At 48.0% G+C, this 27,742-nt stretch overlaps 2 protein-coding genes and 2 long non-coding RNA genes across 4 annotated transcripts; 3 read left to right on the top strand and 1 right to left on the bottom strand.

Moving 5' to 3' along the window:
• Positions 1–397: 397 nt before the first annotated feature.
• Positions 398–11,717, top strand: LOC306816520 (TOG array regulator of axonemal microtubules protein 2-like; the record flags this gene model as incomplete). Its single annotated transcript, XM_079332959.1, has 10 exons — positions 398–433; positions 1,738–1,826; positions 2,246–2,396; positions 3,489–3,653; positions 5,713–5,845; positions 7,333–7,438; positions 8,190–8,425; positions 9,939–10,091; positions 11,289–11,406; positions 11,628–11,717. The coding sequence occupies exons 3-10, from the start codon at positions 2,318–2,320 to the stop codon at positions 11,715–11,717; spliced, it is 1,080 nt and encodes a 359-aa protein (XP_079189085.1). The 5' UTR covers positions 398–433; positions 1,738–1,826; positions 2,246–2,317.
• A 676-nt stretch (positions 11,718–12,393) lies between these two features.
• Positions 12,394–15,276, top strand: LOC306816524. Its single transcript, XR_013777697.1, has 3 exons — positions 12,394–12,463; positions 14,347–14,551; positions 15,128–15,276. It is a non-coding gene; the product is annotated as an uncharacterized lncRNA (long non-coding RNA).
• Positions 15,277–15,303: 27 nt separating this feature from the next.
• LOC306816525 (TOG array regulator of axonemal microtubules protein 2-like) lies at positions 15,304–18,643 on the top strand. Its single transcript, XM_079332961.1, has 3 exons — positions 15,304–15,344; positions 16,411–16,497; positions 18,276–18,643. The coding sequence occupies exons 2-3, from the start codon at positions 16,425–16,427 to the stop codon at positions 18,509–18,511; spliced, it is 309 nt and encodes a 102-aa protein (XP_079189087.1). The 5' UTR covers positions 15,304–15,344; positions 16,411–16,424; the 3' UTR covers positions 18,512–18,643.
• A 3,440-nt stretch (positions 18,644–22,083) lies between these two features.
• LOC306816521 lies at positions 22,084–24,130 on the bottom strand. Its single transcript, XR_013777696.1, has 3 exons — positions 23,989–24,130; positions 22,488–23,713; positions 22,084–22,201 (listed from the first exon to the last, which is right to left on the bottom strand). It is a non-coding gene; the product is annotated as an uncharacterized lncRNA (long non-coding RNA).
• Between the last annotated feature and the right edge of the window lie 3,612 nt (positions 24,131–27,742).

A 27,742-nucleotide genomic window follows, 5' to 3' on the forward strand; every position in this document is an offset into this window, starting at 1 on the left:
ACTGGCTTGCCATCTCCACATTGTTCAGAGAAATTCAGCTGATGCTTGTTTCAAAAATAAAAACAGCCAATCTTTTCAGTAACTGAAATAAGCTTTGAATTCCCCATCCATTAGATGGGTTGATAGTACAGGCATGAGTTAAATTAACTCACTTCTTCTCTTGTACCTGATCTACAGCACAGACCCAGAGGACGAAGGGAAAGAGCCCTTGGTGTGCAATAGGACCTGGGATGCCTCTGTTCCCACGGAAACTGGCTGAATTGTTCAGCATGGAGACCTATGTGCGGAACCCGGCGCTGGGAATGGAGGCCTGGGCTGGCCGGCTCAGGGGGCCTTGGCCCGGGAGCCCCGGCAGGGGCAGCTGAGCAGCACTGCCCCCAGGGTCCCTGCCAGGAGGAGGACAAGGGCCAGCAGGGCTCAGCCTCACACAGAGGTAAGGTGGGAACTGGGCTCTGTGGCAGGAGGAAGGGTCTTGCCAGCCTGGAGAGCCTGTGCCATTGCCAGGGAACAGTTCTGCCCTGCAGGTGCCCCCTGCCATGAGCTGTGCTGCTCCCAGGGCCCCGTGGAGCTGTAGGGCTGCTCAGCTGTGGGGCAGGGAGAGGAGCAGGAGGCTGCATGTGCAGCTGAGCCATTGCTGGAAGCACAGGGCTCTGAGCTCCCTGCTGTCCCAGGGCAGCCCAGAGGCCAGGCTGCTGCCCTGGGAGCTCTGTGCAAGTGGGTCAGGGTGTGGCCCTGGCCTGCCCCAAGGGGCTGCTGGCAGGAGCATGTTTCCCTGGGCAGCTATTTAGAGGTTTCCAGGAAATGTGTCCCACGGCATGGGGACCTTCATGCTTTAGGTTTGCATTGCGGCCTTTGTTAAATTTTGGGTGTCCATTTTGCAGATCTGACTGACTGCAGTGTTCCCAAGGAGGTTGCCCTGGTCAGTAGTTTCCTTGCCAACTTCCCAGATGCTCTTATTTTCCAAGGTTTTGTCTTCCGTCCAGAATGCCCTCCTTCCTCAAAGCTCTATCTAACTCTCCTTTCTTACTACCTGAGCATTCTGCAAAGGCAAAAAATATTGAATTACAACATTGGTTTATTCTACTTTGCTGCCACTTTTTAACAGCTATGTTGGAGAGTATTTCAGAATGTGTTACATTGTTCTACTGGCATTAAGAAAATCAGCCTTTAGTCGTGCTAGCCCAAAAGTGGCCCAAGCTCATACAGTTTAGAATTAAAATCCTTGGGGAAAATGAATTATCTAGTGTCAAGAAGACAATTTATGTTTGGGTAACACTTCTGAAATCCTAAGCTTTTCTTCTGATGTCCTCAAAAATATTCCAAGGAAGAGAATAAATGTTGATCTAAATGCATACAGGTATTAGAAGCCAGGACTTTGTTTAGGAACCAGAAAGAAGATGTTTACTAAAATCAGCATAAGGGCAGATAAGAATCTCAGTCAAGGGCAATCTCCATCTCTGCCCTTCTCTGTCAAACACAGAGGGTCTCCAGCATTGGGGGCTGAGACCTTCATCATGCAGCAGGTTTCAGTCTCCTGGCCAACACAGTAATGCCGTATCTGCTACCAATAGCCCATCCATTGGGAGAGGGTCTAGGCGTATGTACCTTGCTGCTCTCATGCACCATCTCTGTGTCTTATGAGACCTCTGCAGTCTGGAACCTGTCTTGCCTGTTGCCCAGCATGATGTTTTTGGGGGGCGAAGTCTGCCAGAGATTTACAGGAATCTTTGCTTCCAGTACCAGGCCTCCCACTGAGCCAGGCCAAGGAGACGGATCATCCCAGCAGTCTTACGAGTGACAAAGACCTGAGGGACGGCTTTGGAAAGGTAAAGGATAAGGACAGGGATGAGCAGACTTCCTTTCCAGTGACTGTTTAGTGCTTGGCCCAAAATATCCCTGAAAATCCTAATCTTCCACTCTTGGGGCATGGGGATTCTCTTGGGAATGTATTTGACAGCTACAGAGCAATTGCTTGGCTATTTCCAGTGATGCCAAAGTCACTGGTTTGCAGATGGTGCTAAGGTCATGCCTGAAGCATTCTTTATGTTATGGGACTGAAGTGTTCCACCTCACTGTGTGTAACTACCAAGGTGAGGATGGGAGACATTCTCCTGAAACTATTGGAATGTATGTGGAGCTAGATTAAAGTCTGTGGCACTCTATGGACTCTGTGCTCCTGATGAGGTGTAGTGCCTGGTTTGTGTGTCTCTGCTTACAGTCTGTGATGTATTTCCATTGCAACTAGATCCGTGCTGCATTGTGCAAGTTGGCTGAAAAGAACTTAGAGCCAAAGGATGTGGAGGTTTTTGAGAAAGAGATGAAGAAAAGGAGAGAAGAGAAAACAGCCTTGCAGCTGCCTCCACAGACAGTTGAGCCCGGGGATGCACCTGAAGCAAGTAAGTGCTGCTTACACTTGTGGTCCTTTTTGACCACTTGCTTGCCCTTTGCACAGTGTTGCAATCAGACTGGGGGGCTGTTCTGCTTGCATCTGAGCGGAAGCTTGCATAGGATTGATTTCCATTCCCCAAAGAGAAATCTAGAGAGATGAAGTGTCTTGCCCAAGGCCTCACTGAGTCAGTAACAGAATATCAGCTTCCCACCTTCATCTCTAAAGTCTTTCAGAGTAGAAAATTTCCTCTTGCAAAGTCGACTGGGGCTTCAGACTCTTTCCTGGAGAGCAGCTTCCAGGGAAGGTGAGTCCAGAAGAATACTTTTCAACCAAGGTGCAACCTGGAAGAAACCAAATTCAACTCCTCCTAATGGAAACACCAGAGAACCTTCTCCCCCAGCCCCTGCGAGCAGCTGGCGCTGCAGAGCTGTGCTGGAGCCCCGGGATAGTGCTGCTTGTAGCCCAGGAGCCAGCAGCGTTCCCGTTCCGAGTGAATCCCGGCTGGGGGCTCTGGCTGCAGCGCTGTGTGCGCTGCCCCGAGGGCAGCAGCAGGGACCTTCGGGGCAGCAACCAGCCCCAGGGCATCACGCAGGGTTAGCTGCACTTTCTTTTGGGAACTTCCCCAGCCAGCCTCTGAAACAGGCAAACAAAAGCAAAGCAACACTGGGTTTTCCTTGTTTCTTAGGGGAAGCATCACTGCAGTTTGGTTTTAAACTAGAAAAGGGTAGATTTAGATTAGATATTAGGGAGAATTTTTTATTATGAAGGTGATGAAATGCTGGAAAGGTGTGCCCACAGAAGCTGTTGTTGATCCATCCTTGAAGGCATTCAAGGCCAGTTTTCTAGGGGTTCTAGGAACCTGATATAGATGAAAATGTCCTGCTCCCAGGGTTTGGACTAGATGGTGGTTAAAGGGGCCTTCCAATCCAAACTCTTCTCAGATTCTTTGATTCTGTGGTCCTTGTCCCATGTTAGTGTGCCAGCATTCTACTTTGGGATAACAAAGACATGATACCCAGCTCCAACAAGTTTTCTGGCCCATTGCATCATCACCCTGTCCTGCACCCTCCACTTACAAGCTCCTCTTTGATCCCTGCAGGTTTTAGCCTACCACCTGTCAATGGCACAGCTTCCAGTGTGCAGAGAAAACACCCTGGTAATGCCTTGAAGAAGAAGAAGGTCTTGAGGAAGCAGGACAAGGTGCCCTTACCACCCAGTGTGCCTATGATCCATGAGGAAGGCACTGTCCCATGCAACTCCTCAGGTAAGCCTGCTCCATGGCAGCTTTTGCCCACACGGGTTGTTCTATCACAAGGAGCGAAACTGCCTCCTGCCTCAGCCAGCACAGGTGGGCTCTTTGGTCCATAGCCTGTCCTTAGAATGAACAGAAATCTACTTTTGAGTTCCTCCAGCTTGGTAGTACTGCAGCAGTTGGTTCTTAGAGATCCACTGGAAAGTTGAGCTGGATAAAGCAGTGGTAAAGGCCTAAGCTCTGGCTTTTGCCCATCCTGATAGTCCAAAGTACAGTGCTGGTGCCAGGAGGCAGCTGTAACTGCAGGGATGAGCTGTGGAGCAGTGTGCCAGGCTGTGCTCACTGTGCACCTACGAGTACCGTCCACTCACCATTGGGGCCCTCTGCCTGTGCTGCTTGGCTCTGCAGCCAGCTTTTCTGCTGTCCCAGCAAAGCTTTTCTCTGCATGGCAGTCAGTGGCTTGGTGCCATTGTGCTGCTGCTCCCAGTGCCCAATGGCTCCTGGCTGCTGCCATCCCACGGCCTGCAATGCCAAGAGGGAACAAGCATGCCTCCTGTGTCAGCACACCCAAATACAGCGGCCGTGTGGAGCAGATGAGCCAGGAGGGGCTGCCTGGTGCTCTCAGGCTGTTTGTTGCCTGCAGGAAATGCACAGGAGACAGTCCCTGGCTCTTGTCTCTCCTTTGTGGGTAGCTTGCCTGTGCTGTGATCCCAAGTGGTGAGATAAGAAGGGAGCTGGGAATGATACTTGGAGTGCTCTTTTCTAGTGATGCTACTCCCATGTTCAGAATTGACCAGAACTAGCCTGACTGTGGCTCTCCATTCATATGGAATCTAGATGTGGATGTCTACATACTTCTGCAGTGACATCGCTGTGTCAGTGACAGGGTTACATCAGTGACAGCCAGATTAGTTCCCGTCTGAATATTTTGATGTTACAGTTCCCCCATAATTTGTGAGAACATGCAAGGTATCACAAAAACCCTACCAAGTCTAGAGCACTTCATTTAGATTCTGTGCCATATTTATACTCCATCATTTTAGACAGCTCACATGCTTCATCTCCACATTAGAAAATAAGCTTTGAGTGTGCAACAGGAAATTTTGACAGTGCTTTTGATGACAAATGGGTTTCATTTCAAATGCATTTATCATCTGTTTTTCTCATACCTTGTAAATTTTTACCTTTCCAAATAATTCAATTAGGGTAAACCCAGGAGAAATTATTATCAAGAGAGTGCGTCTGCCAACAATTTGCATCTGTATTTGAGTATTTTTATCTTCAGTTTGCATTTGGAAGGCTTTTTTATCAACTTTTAGACTGGAAATAGCATTTTTCCACAAGAAAGCTTAGGCACACAATTCAACAAATTGACAGCAAGTAAATTTCACCTCAGCATCTTTGAAATACAGCCAGTGTGTACCTTGGAAAAAGTAAAGATTCTGATGCTGGAAAGAACAAAATCCATGAACAACTCCTTTCCAAGAGTAGGCTAAAATGTGTGTGCACTCAGCTGCCTGCTGTCTAGAATACTTGAAGTCAGTGGGAGCAGAGGTGCTGTCAGGGGTGAAGGTCAGCTCTGGCTGTTCCCTGGGCTGCTCCATGGGGATTCAGCGGGCCCAGCAGGGTTGGGTTGTTCCGGCTTGGCTTGGTGCTGTCACGAGGCAGCTGCAGGTCTTTGCTCAGGGATTGCAGAGTGCCTCAGTCCTCAGGGCTGGGGGAATCAGGGTGCTGGGACAAGAGAGGTCCCTGGGGTTCCCTCCTGGGGCAGCCATTGCCGCTGCTCGGCCCTGTCTGGCAGGAGCGGGAGCTCTGCGGCCTCAGGAACCTGCCGCTGGCTGTGCTGCCTGTGGCACCTGGCAGCTGGCAATGGCTGTGTGGGCAGTGGCCAGGTTTAGCCCGGAGCTGTGCCCAGCTGTGAGGCTGTCAGAAAGCAAGGAGCCCAAGGAGGCAGAGCAGGGAGGGTGTCTGAGCCAGAGCCATTTGCAGCCCGTGGAGCTGGGGCTGCAGCCGCTCCATGGCGGGGCCTTGCCCGGGGCTGCAGCGCTCAGGGCTGACCCTCTCCTCACAGTGACCTCGCAGAGGGCCCCTGGTGCCCAGCGCCGAGAGGAGCTGCTCCGTGGGCACGGGCACAAGGACACAGCCTCTCCTGACCCGCAGCAGTCCTTGCTCCAGGCACTCTCCCAGCTCCGCAGCGACGACTGGTAAGAAAGGCCCCGCTCACTCTGTCTCCCCCTCAGCGCTAAGGACGGTTAGAAGGGAATCTTGCTGGTGCCTCTGAGGCCCAACAGCCCAGAGGGCCACAGGGCACTGGGGAAACCACTCCAGAGGCACTGAGAGGATCAAGATTTGAGAGCAGCCTTTTCTTGGCCTTGGTCTGCAGCTCTACTCCAGCTGCAGCAGGTCTGTGCTGTTTCCTTGCTTTGCCTGCTGCTCCATGGAGCTGCAAAGGGAATGTTGAGGGAAGAGAGGATGCCGTGGGATGAGATGATTTGCTGGCTGAAGGCAGAAGCAGGAGGGCAGCAGATCTGAGTGTAGAGATTTGGGTGCCTTGGGGCACTGGCCCAGTGGGACTGAGTAAGATTTCTCTCTTGTCCCTCTGCTGACAGCAATGACAGGTGGCAGGGTCTCCCTGTGACCTCCTGCATGTGAGTCCCAGAAGCAACTCCAGGGAGTTCTTCTTTCTGAGAAATGGTCTGAGTTGTGCTTTCAAGACCCTTAGCCTGTCATTACTCCTGAAGGAAACATGTCTGAAGAGAAGGAAAAAGAAATCCTCTAGGAATCTTGCACTTTTGGGATTCAGCTTTTTCCTTCTCACTGCTTCATATGGGCCTGATATGTTTGGTCAATACTCACCATGTGTTCCACAATTAAACACAGACAGAAGGAAGCACAGAGGTGATAAGCCTACAAATGTTAGGTGCTAATGGTTGTCATTTTGATGACACTCAGTGGTGCCCGTGGGATCAGTTTCCAGCCCTGTGTTGCAGCCCTGATACCTCACACACCTTCCTGTAGCTCAGGGCCTGCACAGAGCAACTGCTGAGAGACAGAGTTGTTTGCACCTTTTCAGTAACATGTTGCTGTTGTGGGGATTGTTTTAGGTAGGGGATTTTGGGAAAAGGTAGAGTTTCAACTGTTCTTGCTCAGGTGTGGAATCTTCTGGGTCATGCGGTTGCTTTTTTGGGGAATGCAGAGGTGGAGTGGAATGGGTGGCAGACAGGCCCAGATTGTAGAGTGGAAATTCAGCTCCAGAGTGCCAGTGCAGACTTTCACTGCTGAGCTGCCTGCTGGGGCTGGCAAAGAAGGAAAATACCCCAGTAACAGCCTGGTGGCATTGTGTCTTAGGGGCAGGTACAGGGAGGTGACATGGAGCAGCAGCATGGGCCAGTCTGACAGCTTCTAGGAAGCAGTGACATAGGGACTGGACATGGTGACAGAGATTTTAGAAAGGCTATCTTCTAAAACAGCCATAAATAAAGACTCTGAAACCCCTCTATTTGCCTCATGGATTTCTGTACACTTTTGACAGCCACAGCATCCTGTGGCAAGGAGCTCCACGATTTCATTAAGTACACCTTGGAAAGCACCTCCCATTGTTTGACAGAGCCATCAGGCTGGTAATTTGAGACGCTGCTGCCTAGTTCTTGGGTGGAGAGAAAAATAAATCTTTTTGGTACTTGCCTTTCAGGGAGATGAAGGAGAAGGGACTTGTCAGCATCAAACACCTGGCTGGGTCCCATTCAGAAGTCCTGCTTTCAAGACTTCGTGACATTTGCTTGGCAGTTATCAGTGAGGTGAGAACATTGTTCTGGATTGTCCCCTGTACTTCATGCACAGTGTGTTGAGTAGATATGTGATTGTTCATCTCCATGTGTGCTCAGGGACTGCCTTCATTTCTGTTTTTACACCTTATATTTCTAATGTCTGTCAGCTATCTATAGGATCTGTGTGTACAAGTAGCTGTATTTACTGGTAGGTCAGGTATCTGACACTTATCTTTGGGTCATCTGCCATTATAATGAAATGTGCACATGCAGAAGCAGATATACTAATTATATTACTTGCCAGAGTCCAAATCTTTGCCTGAGCTGTAATTCAACACTGCAAATTAGTCTGTAGACCTGAGTCTGTGTTTTCAGTTTCCTGGCTGAGTGCTTCAACTGCTGGTGTTGCTTTTTTGAACAGGAGCACATGACTCTTTATCCTTATGGCTTGTGCCTTTATGGTTTGAAAGCAGCCCTTGCTTTTATTTGGTTCTTTGTTTTTCAAATACAAGGGCCTAAAATCAAAGCAATTGACATTATAGAAGGGTTAAGTAAATCACTTTAGTGAAATTTTTAGTTTTAGGCCTTCACTAAGCAGGTCTGAGGCCAGAAATTGGTGCCAGAGTAAGTTCCTTTCTGTGCTTGTGCTCTTTTGCTCTTATTGTGCTTTTATGTTCCTGTGGACACAGTGGGACATGTTGTCATCTTCTGGGACTTTTGTCTAAGGCAACTGGTTTCCTTTTCAAAGTGATTGTTATGTTTCCCCTCATGACTTCCCCAGGTGACCAACCTCCGGTCAAAGGTGTCCTACTCGGCCATTGTCACTCTGGGAGAGTTTTTTGCCACCTTGAAGCAGGACATGGACTCTGAGGTGGATGAGGTGGTTCGGGTCATTCTCCGGATGCTGCGTAACTCCCCAGAGTTTGTTGAGAAAGCAGCCAGCCAGACCCTGAGGATCATGGTGGAGAATGTGACTCCTGCACGAGCAATGACTTCTCTCTTGGACAGTGGAATCAGGTAGGTTCTTCTTGTAGTGATATTCTTCGCCTTCTAGCGTGCAGGTGGGACAAGGGATGAGAGAAAGAATGGGAATGGTGGGAGGAAAGGATCCTGCATCCTGCATCTTCTGTCAGCTCAGTGACTGGATTCTCCAGTCCTCCTCGTTTCTTTCCTCTTGGCCCTTATTTCTGCCCTCCTGCAGCCCATGTGTTCTCAGGATCACAGAACTGTAGAATATGGGGAGTTGGAAGGGCCCCATCAGGATCATTGAGTCCAGCTCCTGGCCTTGCACAGGACACCCCCAAGGGTCACAGCATGTGCCTGAGATTGTTGTCCAAATGCTTCTTGAACTCTGTCAAGCTTTGTACTGTGACCACTGCCCTGGGGAGCCTGTTGCAGTGCCCAACCACCCTCTGGGTAAAAAACCTTTTCCTGATATCCAACCTAAACCTCCTATGACTCAGCTTCCTGCTGCTTCCTGGAGTTCTCCCAGTCTGTCAGAGTTGCCTAAATGTGGTGAATGGTGGGGAAGTGAAAGTGCCTGCAAAGCCTAAGGATAGAGCCTCCTGCTTTTGTGGGAAAAGGGACAATTGCAATTGCAGCTGTGAGCGCTCTTTGATATTTTACAGTACTAACCACAGAGGCCCTGAGAAAAATCATGAAACCTCATTATGCCCTTAACTTAATAAATAAGAAGGATACTTGCTGGGCCGTGGAGCACATGGGGGGAGAATGTGCTGGGTGTGGCACAGCCTGCACAGCAGGTGCAGCTCCTGCGAAAAGGAGTCTTGTATGACTGTCCTGGCCTTTAAGCTCTACTTCCAATTCAAACTGGTGTTTCATGTTAGCCTTGAGATGATGAATCATTTTACAGACAGCTTCACAAGCCAAATGCTATGCAACAGCTAATGCAAATGCTTCCTTGAGTGTTGGGCCTGATAATTGCCAAAAGACACTCTCTAGAACAGGACAACCTGGCTAAAATGACTGCCACTCTTTCCTCAGTTTTGAAATAGGGTAAAACATTCAGATGTATCCCTTGCCAAGCCTCACAGAAGAAACAGGCTGCATTGCTTTATATTCTGCAACTTCACGGCCCACAGCGTGTTTCCCCTGTCTTTTATTTTTCCAGAGGTCTGCAGATTTGGGGATAAATGGCTGGAAAGAGCCTCAGTCCTGCTGAAGCTCTGTGTAGTTGGTGCCCTCTGATGGGTCAGCATGAATTGCCTTTCATTTCTAAAGAATTCATATGTGATCTCTGTCTTTAATTTTTCTCAGAGTAAATTGTGGGACAGAAATTGAGTATCACATAGTGCAGGGAGACTGAATTCCTCCCTCTTCCTTGCAGGCAGTCCTTGTGTGCAATGCTAACTTTGGGTTTATCTGAGGACAGAAGCTTCTAGAGGTGTCTAAAGTGTCAGGGAGAGCCCAGGTCTCCTTCCCCCAGCAATGACAGGGAGCTCGCTCTGGCCAGGCCTGTGCTGCTGTTGCTCCTTGTCCCTGTGCCCCAGTGTTTGCTCTCCCTTCCCAGGAGCCGCCACGTGCAGGTGCGGAAGTGTGCGGCCGAGCTGCTGCTGTCCTTGCTGGAGAGAATTGGAGTCACGGAGCTCGCAGGCACAGCCGGGGCTGGGAGGCTGGTGCACGCAGCAGGGACGCTGGCTCAGGACCGTCACCAGGACACAAGGTAACCATCTTCAGTTCACCTCCTAGCACAGGAAAACTGTCAGGGTCTGTCTGTAAAGGTAAAACCACAAAAGAGTGGAAACCACAGGAAATATTGTCACTGTGTGGGTAAGGGCCATAGAATCATAGAATACCCTGAGTTGGAAAGGACCCATCAGGGTCATCGAGTCCAGCTCCCGGCCATGGACAGGATACACCAAGGGTCACTCCATGTGCCCCAGAGCATTGTCCAAACGCTTCTCCAGCTCTGTCAGGCTTGGTGCTGTGACCACTGCTCTGGGTTGCCTGTGGAAGTGACTACTGGGTAATCTGAGGTTGTCCAGCAAGAAGGAGCATTGCCAACTTCCTGTAACTTGAAGGATTCTTCCTGAGATCAAAAGAGCTCCGATTAGCCAGTCAAACAGTTTTCTTTGGTCTTAGGTGCACAATACAAAGGCAAAGTGTTGTCTAATGTTTCATCTCTGAAGGATCCAAACATCTATTTCTCATTAACTTAAGGCTTTTCCTAGAAATATTTCAAGGCTCTTTAGCCAATGTATTCAGTCTTTCTAAACCTCTTCTGCAAATTTCTAGAATACTGTTATCTGTGGCTCGATGACTTCCAAATTTCTTGAAGAAAACTGTGGTTTCCTAGTGGCAAAATCAACCCAAACCACCAAATTCCCTTAATTTGATTATTAAATTCCCATTAATAGCTGCCAAGGACACAAGAGAACTAGTACCCCTGTGCATACATATAGTATAGAATTATTAATAGGAAGCATGAAGATGTTTGTTCTGGCTTCCTGACAGTTAAGAAAGGCAATTATTGTGCAATGGCAGCAAGGCACTGGCTAATAGGATCTTATAACAAAGCAGATGGGTTTCCATGCTCTGTGGGATCCTCTTGATTCCACAGAAGACACCCACAGTTTCAGAATGAAATGGTGTTTTTCTTTCTCTCTTTACTGAGTAGGCAATGCCTTCTTATGCAAGGATTGCACCTGATGATTTTAAGGTATCAGCCTCTTCTGCTAACAGTCTTCATTTGTTTGTTCACTTTTCTTTCTTTTTCTTCCTTCCTGCTTTCCTTCCTGCCTTCCTTCCTGCCTTCCTGCCTGCCTTCCTTCCTTCCTTCCTGCCTTCGTTCCTTCCTTCACCTTCCTTCCTTCCTTTGCCTTCCTTTGCCTTCCTTCGCCTTCCTTCCATCTTTCCGTAGGCATTATGGACAGGAGATGGTGAAGATGTTGCTGAATCACCAAGAAGGTAAAATGCTTTTGGAGCGATCCGTTCCTGCCCGTGACCTGGAAGATATTCTGAAAAGAATGAGAGAGAGAGTAAGTGTTTGGCAGGAGAAATGTCTCCTTTCTGCAAGTATTGCCATTGCTAATAGGAGATCAAACATACCAAACCTGTCTTTATATCGTTCCTCTTCTGCTGAACCATTTTGCTCCTGGGAATGAGCTGTTAATCCCTGTTCATCTGCAGACCACAGAGGAACTGATATTATTCGGGAAAAAGTGGGCTTTTGAATATTTTGAATATTGGTCACAAACAGGAAAGGGGAAGAGGAGAAAATGGGTTTACATTTAAGGGTAACCCCCCTCTGCGCCCTCCCTACTCTGCCCCCAGTAAAGCAATTAAGTGAGAATGGTGCTTCTGAAGATAAGAGTGTGTGCAAAAGACATTGGAAGCAGCAGTGCCAACAACATTTCCAAAACTGCAAAAATGTGCAAATCGATCCTAATTACTACAATTACTGTCTGTCTTCTGGGAATATTGCCCTCCTGTCAAAAACTGTGGAGCTGGAAGAAGCTTGGTGAATTCAGCACCATCCGGTGCAAAATTATTTGTTTGTTTGGGAGGGAATTTTTTATTCTTTTTTATCTGCATAATAAAAGGGAGTGCCTTTGTGCAGGAACAGGGAGAGCCAGGTTGAACTGAACTACCTTCCAACACAATGGAACACCTCTCAACCCAAAGAGTTCAAATTTTTCTGCTGCTTTCTGTAAGAACACTCGTTGCCTACCAGTTTGCATTATTCCCATTTATGCTCAAGACTCATGAGTTTGGGATTTTAAACTGCTGCTCAGTATGGCAGCACCCATACCCTTTCTTGAACTATTGCAAACAAAGAGTTGGCATCACTGAATGTCTGGCCTGTTTCCTTCTGTAAGTTAGGAAATGTTTCCCTAAGCCTTGGTAGTAGTGATCCTGGTTCTAACTTGTGTTTTCAACAGGGAATTTCCTATTTTATATTCTAAAGATCCATGCAGTTTCTCTCTTTGTAGGGGATGGAAGAGCAGAAGGGTGAACTCCCCTCTGTCAAGAGCCCTGTGAAGAGAGGAGTGATGGCTCCAAGCAGCCCCAGGCCACATTGCCTTCTAGCCAGCGGTACTGACCACTTCTGTTAGATGTGACAAAGCACATGACAGGCTGGACAGGTCTTTTCCTCAGGAAAATCTTTCTGGCAGAGATGGCCAGAGATTGTTTCCTTTCCCTACACATGCCCTATGATAATGTCTACTTCTGCATTACACTGAACAAACTTCTCTGGAGGAGTTTCCACAAAAATTAGGCGACAAAAAGACACCCACTGGTTGCAGCTCAGAAAAATCATAGCAGTGGCAAGGGCAGTGTTGTGCAAGCTAGGAGAGGGCCATATCTCTGCTGCATGACTTGAGACAAGTAAATTCAACCCGGGTTTTATTGTATCTGAGTGGAGTGTTTTTCAGCTGGGTGTTTTGATGCAAAGTCCCAGTCTAGAAGCAAGATGCCGTTCCCCAAACAAGCAGTTCCCATGCAAGTGGTTTGGCCTGGCTGAATCATGGTTTTCGTACCCTCAAACAGTACCAAGTTTGAGTTGTAAGTAGCAAGGCAATTCCTGAGCAGCTTTGGTCAACAGATCTCTCAGTTCTGTCTTGATATTCCTGTCCTTCAAATAATTTGCTTGATAGACAGGATGTTTGGTTGATTTCCCCCTGTGCTGCAATCTGCATTTCAGACAGGGATTTGGTCCTTGCTGTCTCTTCATGCCAATGACAGAGTTACTTGTACTTGTTCTCCTCTGATAACAGAGAGGATATATTTAGCTCAGTCATGCTCAGCGGTGGCAGGAAAGTGATCACATGTCTCGGTAGCATAGCTAGAATCTTCCCATGCTCATGGAAGAGGCAGGTTGATCCAAAATTGTTCCCAGTGGGTATGTTTAGCTGTGCATCTAGTCTCTAGGAAAACAAACTTAATGTGAGCGTAGTGCTGGGATGTCTGGCTTCTCTTTTTATCTCTGTTATTGATTTTCTAGATCCTTCAGATATGCCCCTGTTCATCTGCTCAGATGTATCTGAGCTCCTGTTCCAGATTGTCATGCCTGGTGCAGAGACACTTCTCTGGAGTAATGAGTTTTCTTATTATAAGACACACACCTCCTGTATGAGGAGGCATTTAAACTTGGCAGTAATGTCTCTCTTTCCCCACACTGCAATGTGACCTGTGTGCTTGGGAAGCCATCTGAAGATAGATCAGATGCATCTCTGTCCAAGTTTAGGACAAATTTGGGAAAAAGACCTCCAAAGGGCCCCTTCCCCCCCTTACAATTCTTTCTTTCACCAAGCTCGGAAAGAATTTTCTTCAGGGGAAAGTGGAAAAAACTTTTTATTAACAAAAATACAAAAGAAACATTCCCAGCACAGACCCAGATGAGATGAACTCGGCAGATCTTCACCAGGAAGGGCGGCAGATCTTCTTTGGCAGACTTCCAGAGGTGGTCTCCGAAGTTCAGATCCGTGCCCTCTGGAGCCGGTGCAAATCTTAGGGATGAGGAGGAGGGAGAGAGGGAGAGGGGCAGCTTAGGCAGCCGGGGGAAAGCAGCTGAAGCAGCGGAGGGGGGGGGGGGGGGGAGGGGGGCAGCTAATGCAGCAGAAGCAGCAGCTAAAGCAGCGAGCAGCAGCGAAAAGCCCCAAAAGCAGAAAAACACCCGCCTAGATAAAACAGCCCGGGGGAGGGGCTGGCAGCTCCATGGTGGGGGGTAGGGAGAGGAGCTAGTCAAAACATAACCCATAACAATCTCATCCTTGGTTCTCCTGAGCAAGCACTGGTGAGAATGTTACTTGCAGTGTCCCATAAAGATTGTCATGAAGTCCACATTGTTTTTCAGTCTCATGATTTTCTAGCTTGAGATCACATGATTAGGAAAGCTCCTCTAGATGTTTTGCTCACAATTACTGGCAGATATTACCAGATATAACCAACAAGTCAGAATTTGATTTTATTTCCAGGGTGAAGTCGACCTCTGATGGATGCCTCCTACAGCGTCCAAAAGCCCAGGTCACGTTACCTCCAGCCAGGGATGAAACGGAGACGCTCCAGAAGCTTTACGATCTCCTGGAGGCCAAGGGGTTTGAGGCACGGATGGAAGGAGTGGCACTCCTCCTAGACCTGTGCAAAAGCAGCCCCAAGCTTGTCGCCACTAACATTGTCCAAGTATGTAGGATATCTTCACTGTTCCTTCCCTTTAGCTCCTCTCCCAACTTGTAGCAGTAAAGTTAATTCAGTGTGTCTTGGCACTACATCCTGGCTGTTTGGGACAGGCTGGTCCCTCTTACCCAGACCAATTTAATTCAGGTCCAGGCTTCAGGGTAAGTTCTTTCAGTCCAACTGTATTTATCTAGCAGTTGCCTATTGGTGCTGTTCATCAGATGATGACAGAATTTTCCACTGGTGTAACTTCTGCTGTCTCCTACCCCCAGCTGGGTGAAGTGAAGGGAATCCAGCCACTGAAAGCATGGCAGTTACTCTCTAGACACAACATGGGTTTGGATGGTTGAGAGAAGGATCAGGCTGGGTTGATTTAAACCAAGTATTTTTAAAAGGATACTTCTGTAAACTCCAACCTGTCTTGCACAGGCACAACTCCAGCTTCTCATTTCCATCCCTGTCTCTATTCCATGTGGTAAAGATAGTGTTTACCCTTCTTGGGTACTGAATGCTCATTTCTACATCCCCTCTTCAAACAAGGACATTTCAATCCAGCTTTCATGCTGCTTCTTCTCTCCACAGATTTTTGATGATTTTGTCCTGAGAATATCTGACACTCACAAGAAAGTGAAGCAGATGGCGCTGGACGTGCTGGCAGAAATCATAGCCATCCTGGAAGATGACTTGAACCCAGTGATCGTCCTTTTGGTGGAAGGAATACTAAAGAACCTGAACTCAAAGGATCCTGGGGTTCATTCTGCAGCTGTGAACGCTCTGGAAGAATCCATTGCTCATTTAGGTAAGGCTGACCCCTGATAGACTCTCCTCAGCTGTGTCTCTGCCTCTCTAACACAAGAGAACACAGTGCCTGGAGAGCTCTTGCTGCCTGTGGAACGCTCCAGCTCACATTCACCAGAAGCTGTGGAGGTGCAGTCCTTAGACACCAGTCCCCCAACAGGCTTGAATGTGTCAGCCTTTCCCAAAAGTGCCAGGAGCCCTTGGCTCTGTGCTGCTTGTCTGGAGAAGAGGTCCTGGACTAGAGCTTTGCTACAATTCAGAGGCAAAGGGGTTTTTGGAGTTTCCTTGGACCTCATTTGACTTTCCAAATGAATAGCTTTGCTGTTGGCATGAAGGGACACTGGCCCATCAGAGGTTCTACAGAGCAGCCTCCTGGAAGGCTCCACATTTGTAGGCATTAGCTGCCTATTTTCCACCTTCCTTCTTTGTCTTTTTTTCAAAGGAAAAATTGTGATTCACCAAGTTAATTTCCTCAAAACAAACAGATAGAAATGAAGCTGTCAGTGATGCCTTGTTCCACATGCTGTGTTGCATGGGGGCAGGGTGGCTGTACACAAGCAAGGGCTGCTCTAAATTCCTTTGCTGCAGAGATTTATGTCAGCTCTGAAACTGCTGCACTGGGGAAATATGCCTGAAAAATGGAGTGTTAAAGAGGCAGATCTTCAAGGGAATTTCCACTTTCTTGAGTTCAGCTGCTCTGTGAACTCATGAACTGCCTGACCCAGTGCCTTTCTGTATCCCAAGTCTGGTCTTCTTCCTGTTTGCTCTGGAATGCAAAACCCTTTCACTGCTTATGTGTGGTTGAACTCTTGGGGTCCCTGATGTGAAATGTTTAACATAGCTCCTGGTACAGCAGAAAACTTTGCATTTACAAATGTGAAAGGAGAGCTTTTCTTTGGGAATTTAAACCCCTCACAAATAGGCTGGAAGGAAAGAAGAAAAGGATTCAAAAATCAGCAGAAATCTACTTGAGCTTATATATTGGGGCTGCCCTGCTCTTTCCCTCCCCACTGTCCTTTCTCCTATGACCTCAGAAGAGTGAGCAGAAATGTGTGTTTCTCCTGTAGACAAAGTATCACTGATGAAAGAGTTCAGCCACCAATGGGGTCAACTGAGTGGACAAGCTCTTCTGGATATCACAGAGCGGATCACAGGTATGGGCTCCCCTTCTAAGACAAGAGCTCTTCCCAGGGAGTATTTACAGGGAGTGCCTGTGAATGGACAGTAGAGCAACTGCTCCAAATTGGGGGTGCTGAGCTCGTCCCTCCTGCCCAATCCCCATGGCAGGTGTGTTTGGCAGGTTTTCCCTGGCTGCTGCAGAGCTGTGCAGCACCTGAGATGGGGGCAGCACTCGGTCTGGGGGCTGAGCTCTCACTGGGGCATCTCAGAACCCACCTGCAGGAAAGGCAGGGGCTAAAAATACCCAACTGGCTCCTCTCTTGGAAGCTCGGGGACATCTATGATCCTTTAGGGAAAATGATGGCAAGTGCTGTTGCAGGGATCCATTTGTTTTGTCCTTACAGAATTTTTGTTTTATTCTTGGAATGTTTTGAGGCTGAACCCTGCAGTGCCTGGGGGTCACAGCTTAGGTCAAAACTCAACACACAGATTAGAGGCACGGATTTGGTGCAAGGCAGCCTTTGGTGGCAGAGGGGCAGAAGCAGAGTGCTGAGGCTCCCTGCCTGTGCTGTCAAAGTGGCATTGGACTGAGCATGTTCAAACAGTGTCTTCTTGTGTCAGTGCTGTCCAAAATGCTGCAAATGCAGCTGATAATATATTCCTCAAGGAGCTTGCTATGTCAGCAAGGAATGTAAAAATGATAATCTTAATATACAGTAGACAAGATGCTTTATAGCCTTGCTTCAACTGGGGCTAAATTCACTGCTAAGTGTGCCAGCATCTCTAAATGGAAAGTTTCATACACTTTGTATCTTCATTGGAATCTTGAAAGGGCAATGTTCAGTGATTGGGAATGTCACAGGCCCTTTAAAGAGTGTTTGAATAAGGTAGATCTCCAGGAAGAGGGAATTTAGTTTTGGAGTTATTTTGCATGCAAGGAGCCTGTTGGTTAGTAAATTTTTGGCTGTGTTTCATATAGTGCAGTTCAGAAAATTTGCAGGGAGCAGGCTTCAGGGAGAATGTGAGAAAACACTCGTGTTTTGGTTAAATTTCAGACCCTTGTGTAGCATTTTTCTCTCTCTATTCTGGTATTTCAGTGCACATTGTAAAAAAATGCCGTTAACATTGGAAGGGAAAATGCCATTAAAATGTGGAAATGCTCAAATACCACAGCAATGGGGTCTGGGTAATTATCTAAGACACCCTGAGGTTTGAAACAGCTGTTTGTCGGAAACCACAAAAACATTCTGCCAATGACACCAGCTAGTCAGTGATGTTTCTAATCCAACTGTCAAGCAACACCCATCTCTGTGGGCTAGAGTTTGAAAGTGTGGTCTAATACTGCCTTTTACTATGTGCCACTGAGCAAAGGGAAGAGCCAGATTAGAGTTTTGGCACTTGACATCATGGGTCACCAAAATGGAATCATCTTTGTGTTAGAAATCTCTCAATTATTTCCAATGCATGCCAAATGCATTTCCAAATCTTCAGTGTGGGTTTAGAAAACTTCTAAATGGAAATAAAAGGCATGTTGACATTTCAGTCTTTGTTGATGCGGAAACAGATTGTGAAATGATCTAGTACATGTACAAATTCTGCCACAGTTACGAGGCTCCATTTGGAGAAATTAGTCCTGAGGAGTTAGTGGTTCTGTTTTGGGGAGGATCAGCTGCTTTGGCCATTTCTGGATCGTGGGACTCTGTGTGCTATTTCACTGCTCTTAGCCAGAGAGGCTTCCAAGAAGCAAAACTAGGGGTAGATCTTTGTTTACATAGGGGTTGGTGATAAGAGTCTTGTGTCTCTGTCCCGGCAGAGCTGGTGGAAGAAGTTCATGCCAGGAGCCCTGAAGTCATCCAGCGCTGCGCCCTGCCCGTGCTCTGGTCCTTGCTGGAGAACAAGGCACTGTCTTTCCACAGCGCCAAGGTCCGCACAGTGCTCACCAGGCTCACCTCTGCCCTCTACCAGGTGATGGGCACCAAAATGAAGAAGTGTGCTGCCAGCCAGCCCCCACATGTGTGGGTAAAGCTCTGCAGCATTTTGCGCTGGTGAAGGCTTGGTGTTCTCCAGCAAGCTGACCAAGTGATGAGATGGACACCACCGGATTTGACGTTTTAGCTGTGCCAAAAATGACAAAATACTGAGGAAGGATGTGCATCTGCCCCTGCTCTCTCCACTGCCCTTCCTAGTTCAGGGGGCCTGAAGCAACTCCAGACTGAGGACAAGGTGAAGGCCCAGCATGGTTCAGCCTCACACAGAGGTAAGGTGGGAGCTGGGCCGCTCTCTGGCAGGAGGAAGGGTCTTGTGGCAGCCTGAAGAGCCTGTGCACATTGCCAGGGAACAGTTCTGCCCTGCAGGTGCCCCCTGCCATGAGCTGTGCTGCTCCCAGGGCCCCGTGGAGCTGCAGGGCTGCTCATCTGTGGGTCAGGGAGAGGAGCAGGAGGCTGCATGTGCAGCTGAGCCATTGCTGGAAGCACAGGGCTCTGAGCTCCCTGCTGTCCCAGGGCAGCCCAGAGGCCAGGCTGCTGCCCTGGGAGCTCTGTGCAAGTGGGTCAGGGTGTGGCCCTGGCCTGCCCCAAGGGGCTGCTGGCAGGAGCATGTTTCCCTGGGCAGCTATTTAGAGGTTTCCAGGAAATGTATCCCATGGAATGGGGACCTTCATGCATTAGGTTTGCATTGCGACCTCTGTTACATTTTGTGTCTTCACTTTGCAGACCTGACTCTTGCCAAGAAGGTTTTCCTGGAAGTTTCCTATATTGCCTTAGCCACATAGTCCTTGCCTCTGGTCCAGAAGAGTTCTCTTTCCTCTGAGCTCAGGAAGAAGCTGCTGCCTATCCAAAGAGTTTTTGAAGAAAAGGATTTATGCATTAGCCGGTGTAGCTACAGATGTACATATGTTCTGATAGTTAGCTGAAGGTTTTAATAAATGTATCTTGATTGTATTTTTTAAATTTTGATGATTTATTTTGAATTGTATATATTTTATTCTGATCACATGTTTTGATTTTTATATTTTAAATAAATTATTTTTTAAACAAACAAGCAGAGGATGTGAGTCCAGGACCTAATAGTTTGGAGGTTATCAGAGTGCAGCTCACTTGATGTGCCAGTGTCTCACCATATTCTTTCTTCACTTGGCCTCTCCTCTTCCTCTTTTGCATGTTGTGTCATTTGTGCTGCTAATTCCAAGTTTATAACTTGGAATTTTAACGGGGCCACCCATTGACATGTTTGGGGAATAATGGAACCAACAGATCCTGTATAGTCTAAATTTTCTTGTTAGATGTATTCTGTGCTCACAAAAGGCCTGCGCAGAGAAACAAAGAGAAGTGTTCCCAAATCACAAAGCTTTGCTCCTTTGCAATCTGACCCAGATCTGTCTCAGAGGTGTCTTCAATCCCAGTTGTTTGCAGAAGGATGAGTGGACTGTGAGGTCAATAACATTTGTCAATGGTTTCTCAAATCTTTATCCCAGCCTGGGATCCATTCAGCCCAGGGGAATGGGATCATTGGTTACCATGGATCAGTGCTTGCCAGTGTAATGAATTCCTGAATAATTGGAACATGCAATTCTGGATTCAGCTGCAGCTCTTGGTGGGCTGTATGATCATTGACTGTGCTGCCTTTCCAGAAATGATTTTGCAGTTTCCTTTCATCATCATTTTAAGATTTTAAACTTCACATTTCAATTTGCTTTGCCTTTGGGAAAACACTTTTGGCCCAATGCAAACCGTAGCCTTTTGACAGCAAAATCCTCCTGGTTACCAGCTTCTGATGTTACAGAAGAAAATGTATGTGAATGTGTTAGTTTTTCTGAAGGGAAAACAGTATGTCAAACTCTATGTGCTTGTTTAGCTATGGGTCTAGTCCTGGCCTAGTAAAGCCCAGGAAGGGTGGCGTGTTTGCAGTGAAAACTAGTCTGTGAGCTTATGGGGTTGCCATCACCAGCAGAGTGCATGTGTCCTATGGGGATTCCTCTGGAGACAAAATCAGGGACCCTCTCCATGCCCTGATAGTCTCTTAGATCTTTCTAAAATATCCTAGAAAAGGCAGTGAAACTTCACATCTCCTTGCACACCCACTGTTTGAATAGGGGCATTTTTATCCCTCCTCAAAGTCATTGCTCTTGCACACCAACAATACGAACATCCACGGACAGAATGATGCCTGGCCCTCCTGCTGGTGCTTGAGAGTACTGGTAAGTGAAGATCTGGGTAGCTACCAATATTAACACTTAATCAGCATTTCATGCTCCTTCAGGATATCCAGATGTCAGGGCCTTTTGTTTCAAAGCAGTAGCTGTACCATCACTCTCTGGGGAAGAACAGTAAATGGGAAACAGCGACTGCCAGCATTGCAAGTGTGGGGAGAAACCTGAAGTGTCTTTGTATAAAGGTGAATGGGAAGAGTGTAATTGCCAAAGCTTCACTAGGATAGCAGGATCAGTTCTTTACTGCATGCTTGCAACATGATCATTTGGGACCTTCTTTTTGTATCTCATGCAGGAAAAGAACTGTTAACAATCCCACATTGGGATGTAGCTCTGTAGTAGCTCACAATGAAGCAGATTGCCTGTTTTGTCACTGCCAGCCCTGCTGACCCTGCAATGAACCATAGTGCATCCCATGCCTGTTTTGCCTCCAAGCAAAGCTTGGCTTGCCTTATTAGTGTGCAATAAATAAAAGAGTAACAAAATGGACAATTAAATGGATCACTTTGGAGGACATGCTCATGCTTTCACATGTTAGCCCTGTACCTCATGCTCCCAAGGCTTGTTATTCATCATCAAACATTTTAATACAAAAAACACAGCTCTCATGTTAAATATGAGTAAAATTGCATCAGATCATGGAGAATTCTGCTGGAAGGAACAGGACCAAACCCTTCCAGCATTCACTTGCAGTTGTCCTGGATTTCTGCAGCCCTGTGTGGAAAGCTGCTGTAGGCAGAGTGTTTGCAGTTGGTTTTATGGCCTTTATGCAAGGTGTGTGGAGAAGTATGCAGGGCTGTCCTAGGAGGAAACTCTTTGTCCAAGAGCAGGGCCATGGTGCTGGCAGAAGCAGAGCAGCTCCGCCCCCAGCCCAAGAGTCTGTGAGCTGAGCCATGCCAGGGAGAAAAGACAGCAAGGGACCCCAGCGCAGCTGCTTCACCTGCCTGACTGTTCTGACATCTCCTTTTTTCCTTCAGTTCCCTTATTGCAATCAGTGCATACAAGAGTTTACTTGATGTCTTTGATGCCAGGGAGCACCAAGAGCTTGAACCTTGCTGGAGTCCAGCCCTGCTTCCCTATCTTGGAATAGAGGGAAAGCATGAAGAATCTGGGCAGCCTTTGAGCCAAAATGGAATTTTGCTGCTTCTGTTTTCCTCCCAGCTTTTGCAGGGGGTTGACAGCTCCATCCCAGCCAAGCCACTCCCTTTTGCAAGGCACACGCAGACCTTGCTGGAAGCTCAGGGTTCTTGAAGGGGCTGCTGCAGCTGGAAACAGGAGCCATTGTTGAATTTTTCAGGCTGCTTAACTCCTCCATCCCAAATGCCACCAAGTGGCTGAGGAAGGACAGAAAAATATTTCTGTGGAAGAAGGGAGGCCAAAAGCTTGGAAAAGGATGAAAGAAACGCTCCAATGATGATGATAATGACAAGAAAAAATTTATTTTTGGCAGCAAGTGAACACCCGCCGCCCTCCAGCCCTCCCAGACTGGCAGGCCGAGTGGTGTCATTTCCATGGCATGAGGTGCTGGTAGCCTGGGCAGAGAAACCAGAAAGCCATGGTCAGTGGCAGCAGGCTCCTGTCCCCCGTGTCCCACCATGGCCTGTGCGTGGGCCAGGCAGCTGGCTGTGCTCAGAGCCCAAGCTTCCCGACCATTCTCTCATTTTTAGAGGAGAGCAGCATGGCAGGCCACGCTCCACCTCTTCTGCTTAAGCATGGCACAGCAACCTCCTCAGCAGCTGCAAGAGCAAGATTCTCGTGTGCCCGCTGCCCTCTGCCCCAAGCCCTTCTGTCACCTGTGCTGTGGAGCCGGGTACCCACCTCTGGAGACCTGCTGCCAGGAGAGGAGCTGATCCCACACGAGCTCCTTGTCCTTCCTGAAGGGGATGTCCCCAAACACTGTGGCCCACTGGGGTAGCGCCAGCACTGGACGGGCTCCACAGATGGCACCAGCGCTTCCCCACCCGGTCCAGGCACTGGGTGCAATCTTCCTGGAAAAAGCAAAGAACAATTGCATGAAAGTCAATTCCAAATAAGACCTGGAAACAAGAAAAAGCGCCAAAGGTTATGACGGTTTCACAGGCCTGGGGAGGGTCTGACCAGTTCATGTGAGAATGAAACCTCTCCACGGATGGGGACAAACCCCACCTTTCCCACCTGTGAGCCCATCCCTTCCTCAAGGGCCTGCAAAGCAGAGCAGCTGGGGCATGGCTTCAGAACCCGTCCCCCTCTGCTGCTCCTCATCATCACGGATGGATGCTTTGGTCAGGCTGGCTGCCCCCACCCCAGCCCGTGGCAGGCATGCTGGCAGAAGCTGTCAGTGAGGCCAGAAGCTGGCTCCCCTTCCACAACACCCGTCCCCTGTCCTGCCAAAAAGCAGCTGGGTGGGCGGTAGAAAGATTAATATTCCCCATTGCCACCAAGTGGGGAACCTGCAGCGCGGGGCCAGGCCGAGCCCCGCTGTGCCTGGAATCACGAGCATCCCCCTGCCCCTGCACCGGCTGGGGACTCATCTTGATTTTGTCGGGGTGCAGAGCGTGTCCTCCAGGAAGGGGCTGCAACCAAAGCCCATCGGCTTTGCCACGCCAGCAGCCAGCTCCAGGATGGTGTTCTCTGGCTCTGCGTCGTGCTCCACAAGAACATGCCAGCTGTTGCCTCAGTTTGCGGGGACATCGTGATGCCATTGAGCTGCAGGGGGATATTTCCCCTTTACCAGTCCGGGGCAACTTCACCACACTGTGCCATGACTTCTCCAATAGGATGGGGAGCCCTGAGCTGCTCCCTCCACAACTTGCCAGGGACCCGTGGAAGTATCACCTGGGCCGCGCTCTCTTCTCAATGCTGCGGCCACAGGGAAATGCTCTGGGGATTTCTCTGAACGCCACGAGATGTGAGCAGCTGGAACTTCCTGGGCTTCTGGATCCTACTGTGCAGAGGGATGGATCTCTGCTGTCTCCTGGACCAGGTGGGGCTTCTGCAGCCAAGAATGCTCTACATGGTCTTCCAGGCATGGCCTGTCTGTAGACACCTGATGAGGTGCTGGCACTCTGCAGAGAGAAACCAGAAACCACTGGTCAGCTCCTGGCCATGCTCTCCCAGATTCCACAGTGCCCATGCCACACTAGGAGTGCTCAGAGCTGCACCCAAAGCCTCCCATCCATCTTCCCTGTCGGAGGTGAGCAGCACAGAGACACACGTGCCGCCTCCTGCTGCTAAGCCTAGGAGATCAACCTCCTCCCTAGCTACAAGAGCAGGATACTGATGTGCCACTGCCCACTCCCAAACCCATTCTTGTTCCCGTGCTCTGAAGGCACAGCTCCACCTTGAGACACGTGGGGCGGGAAGAAGAGCTGGCCCCGGACAATGTCCTCTCCAGTTCTGAAAGGAAGGTGCCTGCACACCAGATGATAGAGCAGGATGCCCAGGGACCAGATGGTGGCTGGCTGGCCCTCATAGCAGCCAAAGAGGATCCACTCTGGTGGGTAGTATGCTTGCATTCCTATGGGACATGGACACAGCTCATCAGGCCGATGCTGCTGCATCCCTCCCAGCCAGTTCCACAACAGCCAGCCCCTGCCCTGCCGAAAAGCAGCTTGGCTGCAGCCGGCTGAAGAAGGATTCCCCCTCCCTCCCTGTAAGAGTCGGTCCGAATTTTCTCTGATCTGCCTCACAACCATCATCAGAGACTGAGACTCCATCACTCGCTCTGGACCTGAGTTCTGGCCTGGCTGAGGTGGATGCTTGCCAAGGGACTGTTTATTGGTATGCTTGGAGCTTGCCATGGTACGCTGCTCTTGAGAGCAGGATAAGCACCCTGTTCCTGCACCTGTTTCATGGAGTGACGATCTCCTCATACAATAGTCCATAAATCTCCCCGCCTTTTGGCCAGAGGCCACTTGCTTTGGAAAAGGACTATGAAAAGTGACTTTCTTAAAGAGACTTTGAGATTTCTTTCTCCCCGATGGATTGAAGACGCATCTATCATCAGACGACCACAAGGATGCGTCCCGTCTGTTGGTAGCTACATCTCATCCTTTCTCTCTCTCTCTCCCCTTTTACTTTGTTTCCTTTACCTCTTTCTCTCTCTCTCTCTCTCTCTCTCTTCTATCACAAAACAGAATTGTTAACACACAATAAACTGCATTACTGCTTTCTGCTGAATAAAACCTGAGTCTTTTGCTTTTTGTCTTTTGCACCCAGGGTTAAAAGAACCATCACGACTCTTACTCAGGTTGAGGGGATCATGACATAAATTGGCGTCACGGACAGGATAGAAGGGTTTCTGACACACTGAAGGGCTGCTGGTTTTGTGTAGTCTGTAACAGGGGAAGGACGTCTTGCCTCAGCTGCACCTAGCTGGCCACCTCGACATGGTGAGCCAGACTAGAAAGCAAGGGGGGCATTTCAGATTTCCCACAAACTGCACGCATCTAGGTGAAAAGCATCCCTACACTCGTTTTAGGATTCTGTCTTCAGAAATTCACAAAAGATCTCTTGGTGCAAAAGGCAGAACTGTGCTGTTCTTGTTGTTTTTTGCTGTGTGTGTGTAACTCTAGTCTCTTCACCCACCCAGGGAAGAGAAGGGGCTGTACACAGCAAAAGCTGTGTCTGTAACTAAGTGTTGACCTCCCTGAGTGGCTTTACATTCCCCCTTGCAAAACAACTGAAATTCATAGTGCAAACTATGTGTTGTTGTTCTTGTTCTTGTTGGAGTTTTGTTTGTTATGTTTTTTGTTTTGTTTTGTTTCAGTTTTTGACTGCTTGGGATCACTAAGAGACAAGCTGGTTTTGTAACTACAGTAGCACCTCCCAAGCAGGGTGGTCTCTTCACCCACCCAGGGAAGAGAGGGGGCTGAGCTCAGCGAAAAGCTGTGCATAAGTGTTGACCTCCTTGAAGTGTTTTTTTTCCCCCTAGCAAAAATGACTGAAAATCATAATACTAAAGATAAAGTTGCACACAGCAACTGGTTTAATTTAGAAAATATGATTGATAGGGTACATTCTTTACAATATGAAACGAAATTCAAACTGGGCATGAATAAGACCATTCTCAGAATGGTTGGAGAGGTTGAGAAAAAGTCTCTGAATGTATTCAGGAACAGACCCTGATTCTCCAGTTGGGGAGGTCTTTTTAAAAACACAATTTGTTGGGAGATGATGGGAAGACATAACAGAGGAAGTTCAAGAAAATAGAAAGATAGCAGGAAAAAGGGTTACAGCACCTGCTTAGAGAAGTGCAGCGGGTTTATACAAGGAGGGGAGAAGAGCAGCAGAAAGCACAAGCAAAGGTGTTGGTAGCAGCTGTGAGAGAAGCAGGAGAGGGTCCCAGATAATGTGAAACCAACACAGAACTGTCAACCTCAGAAGAAACGAAGCCCCTCCCAGAAGAAGCAGATGGACAATCCAAGGGATGCACCAGAGTGCTTCTATTGTAAGAAAACAGGCCATTTCAAGAGAGAGTGTAAAAAGAGGATGAGAGATGAGATTTTCCAGGAAGATTAGAGGTGTCAGGGGCTTTCTCATTTAGGGTACAGACCATCCAGAGAGCCCCTGGTAAAGCTGAGAACGGGAACCCAAAAACTTGAATTCATATTCACAGTGGATTCAGGAGCTGAGCAAAGTACTGTTCAGCAGTTGCCCCCAGGATGTACTAGAAGCAACGATACTATGGTGGTTATTGGGCAAAAGGGGAACCAGTCAAGGTTCCAGTAACTTAAAGACTGTAGAAATAGAATCAGAGCCAGGTTTGTTCTAGGGAATAGGCTATTAGTCTAAGGAAGATTATTAATAACTTGCTAGGGACCGAGATTTAATGGTAGCTTTGAAAATATAGTCTGATTGTACAGGGATCCTGGCTCATGGTAAATATATAAATTAAATAGAGGATAGAAAGCACACCCAAATGGAAGCTGGAAAACTAGAAATGGAGCAGATTCACATTGAAATTGATAGGCCAGAGGATCCCATTAGAATTAAACAATACCCCATTCCTATGGAAAGAAGGAAAGGATTGAAACCTGTAATAGAAGACCTATTGAAAAAGGGGGCTTTGAAACCCTGCATGTCTAGAAACACTCCTGTCTGGCAGTACGGAAGACTGATGGTAGCTACAGGTTAGTACAAGACTGAGAGCTGTGAAGTGGAGAACTAGAACATTATTTCCTACTGCCTCAAATTCATACACTATATTAAATAATGTTTCTCCTGAAGATACCTGGCATAGTGTAGGTTTAAGAGATGCATTTTGGGCCTGCACCCTAGCCGAAGACAGTCGGGACTACTTTGCCTTTCAATGGGAAGATCCAGATACAAACAGAAAGCAACAACACAAGGAGACTCCTTTGCCACAGGGGTTTCTAGACTCACCAAACCTGTTCAGCCAACAGTTGCTGAGTCAGTTTGTGCAAGTAGAAGGGACCAAATTTTTACAAAATGTGGATGATCTACTGGTAGCAGGTCCAAAAGAGGAAGATATAAGAACAAGTTCCATAGCATTACTAAATTTCCTAGGGGACAAAGGATTAAAGGTTTCCAAGTCAAAATTCCAGTTTACCGAACCTGAGGTTAAATATCTGGGACATTGGCTAACAAAAGGGAAAAAGAAGTTAGACCCTGAAAGAGTAGCAGAGATTGTTGCCCTACCCTCCCCACAAACAAAAAGGAAAATAAGGCAGCTACTGAGACTTTTGGGATATTGCAGACAGTGTATTGAAGGATATAGTGAAAAGGTAAAATTCCTATATGAAAAGCTCACTACTGATAGATTAAAATGGACCAAACAAGATGAGGAAGGATTCAAGGAGATAAAAGAAACACTCATGACAGCTCCAGTATTGAGTCTTCCTGATATAAAAAGGCCATTCCTCTTATTTGTGGATGTTAGTAGTCACACTGCCCATGGAGTATTGACACAGGATTGGGCTGGAGCCAAGAAGCCAGTGAACTATGTCTCAAAACTTTTGGACCCCATGAGCAGGGGCTAGCCCACTTTCCTTATTGGTGGAAGAGGCAAAGAAAATAATGTATGGGGCCTTGTTGGTAGTATATACTCCTCATAATGTGAGAAATATATTACA

The sequence above is a fragment of the Erithacus rubecula genome, assembly GCF_903797595.1.
Source record: "Erithacus rubecula genome assembly, contig: scaffold_651_arrow_ctg1, whole genome shotgun sequence".
In the NCBI taxonomy this organism is placed as follows: domain Eukaryota; kingdom Metazoa; phylum Chordata; class Aves; order Passeriformes; family Muscicapidae; genus Erithacus; species Erithacus rubecula.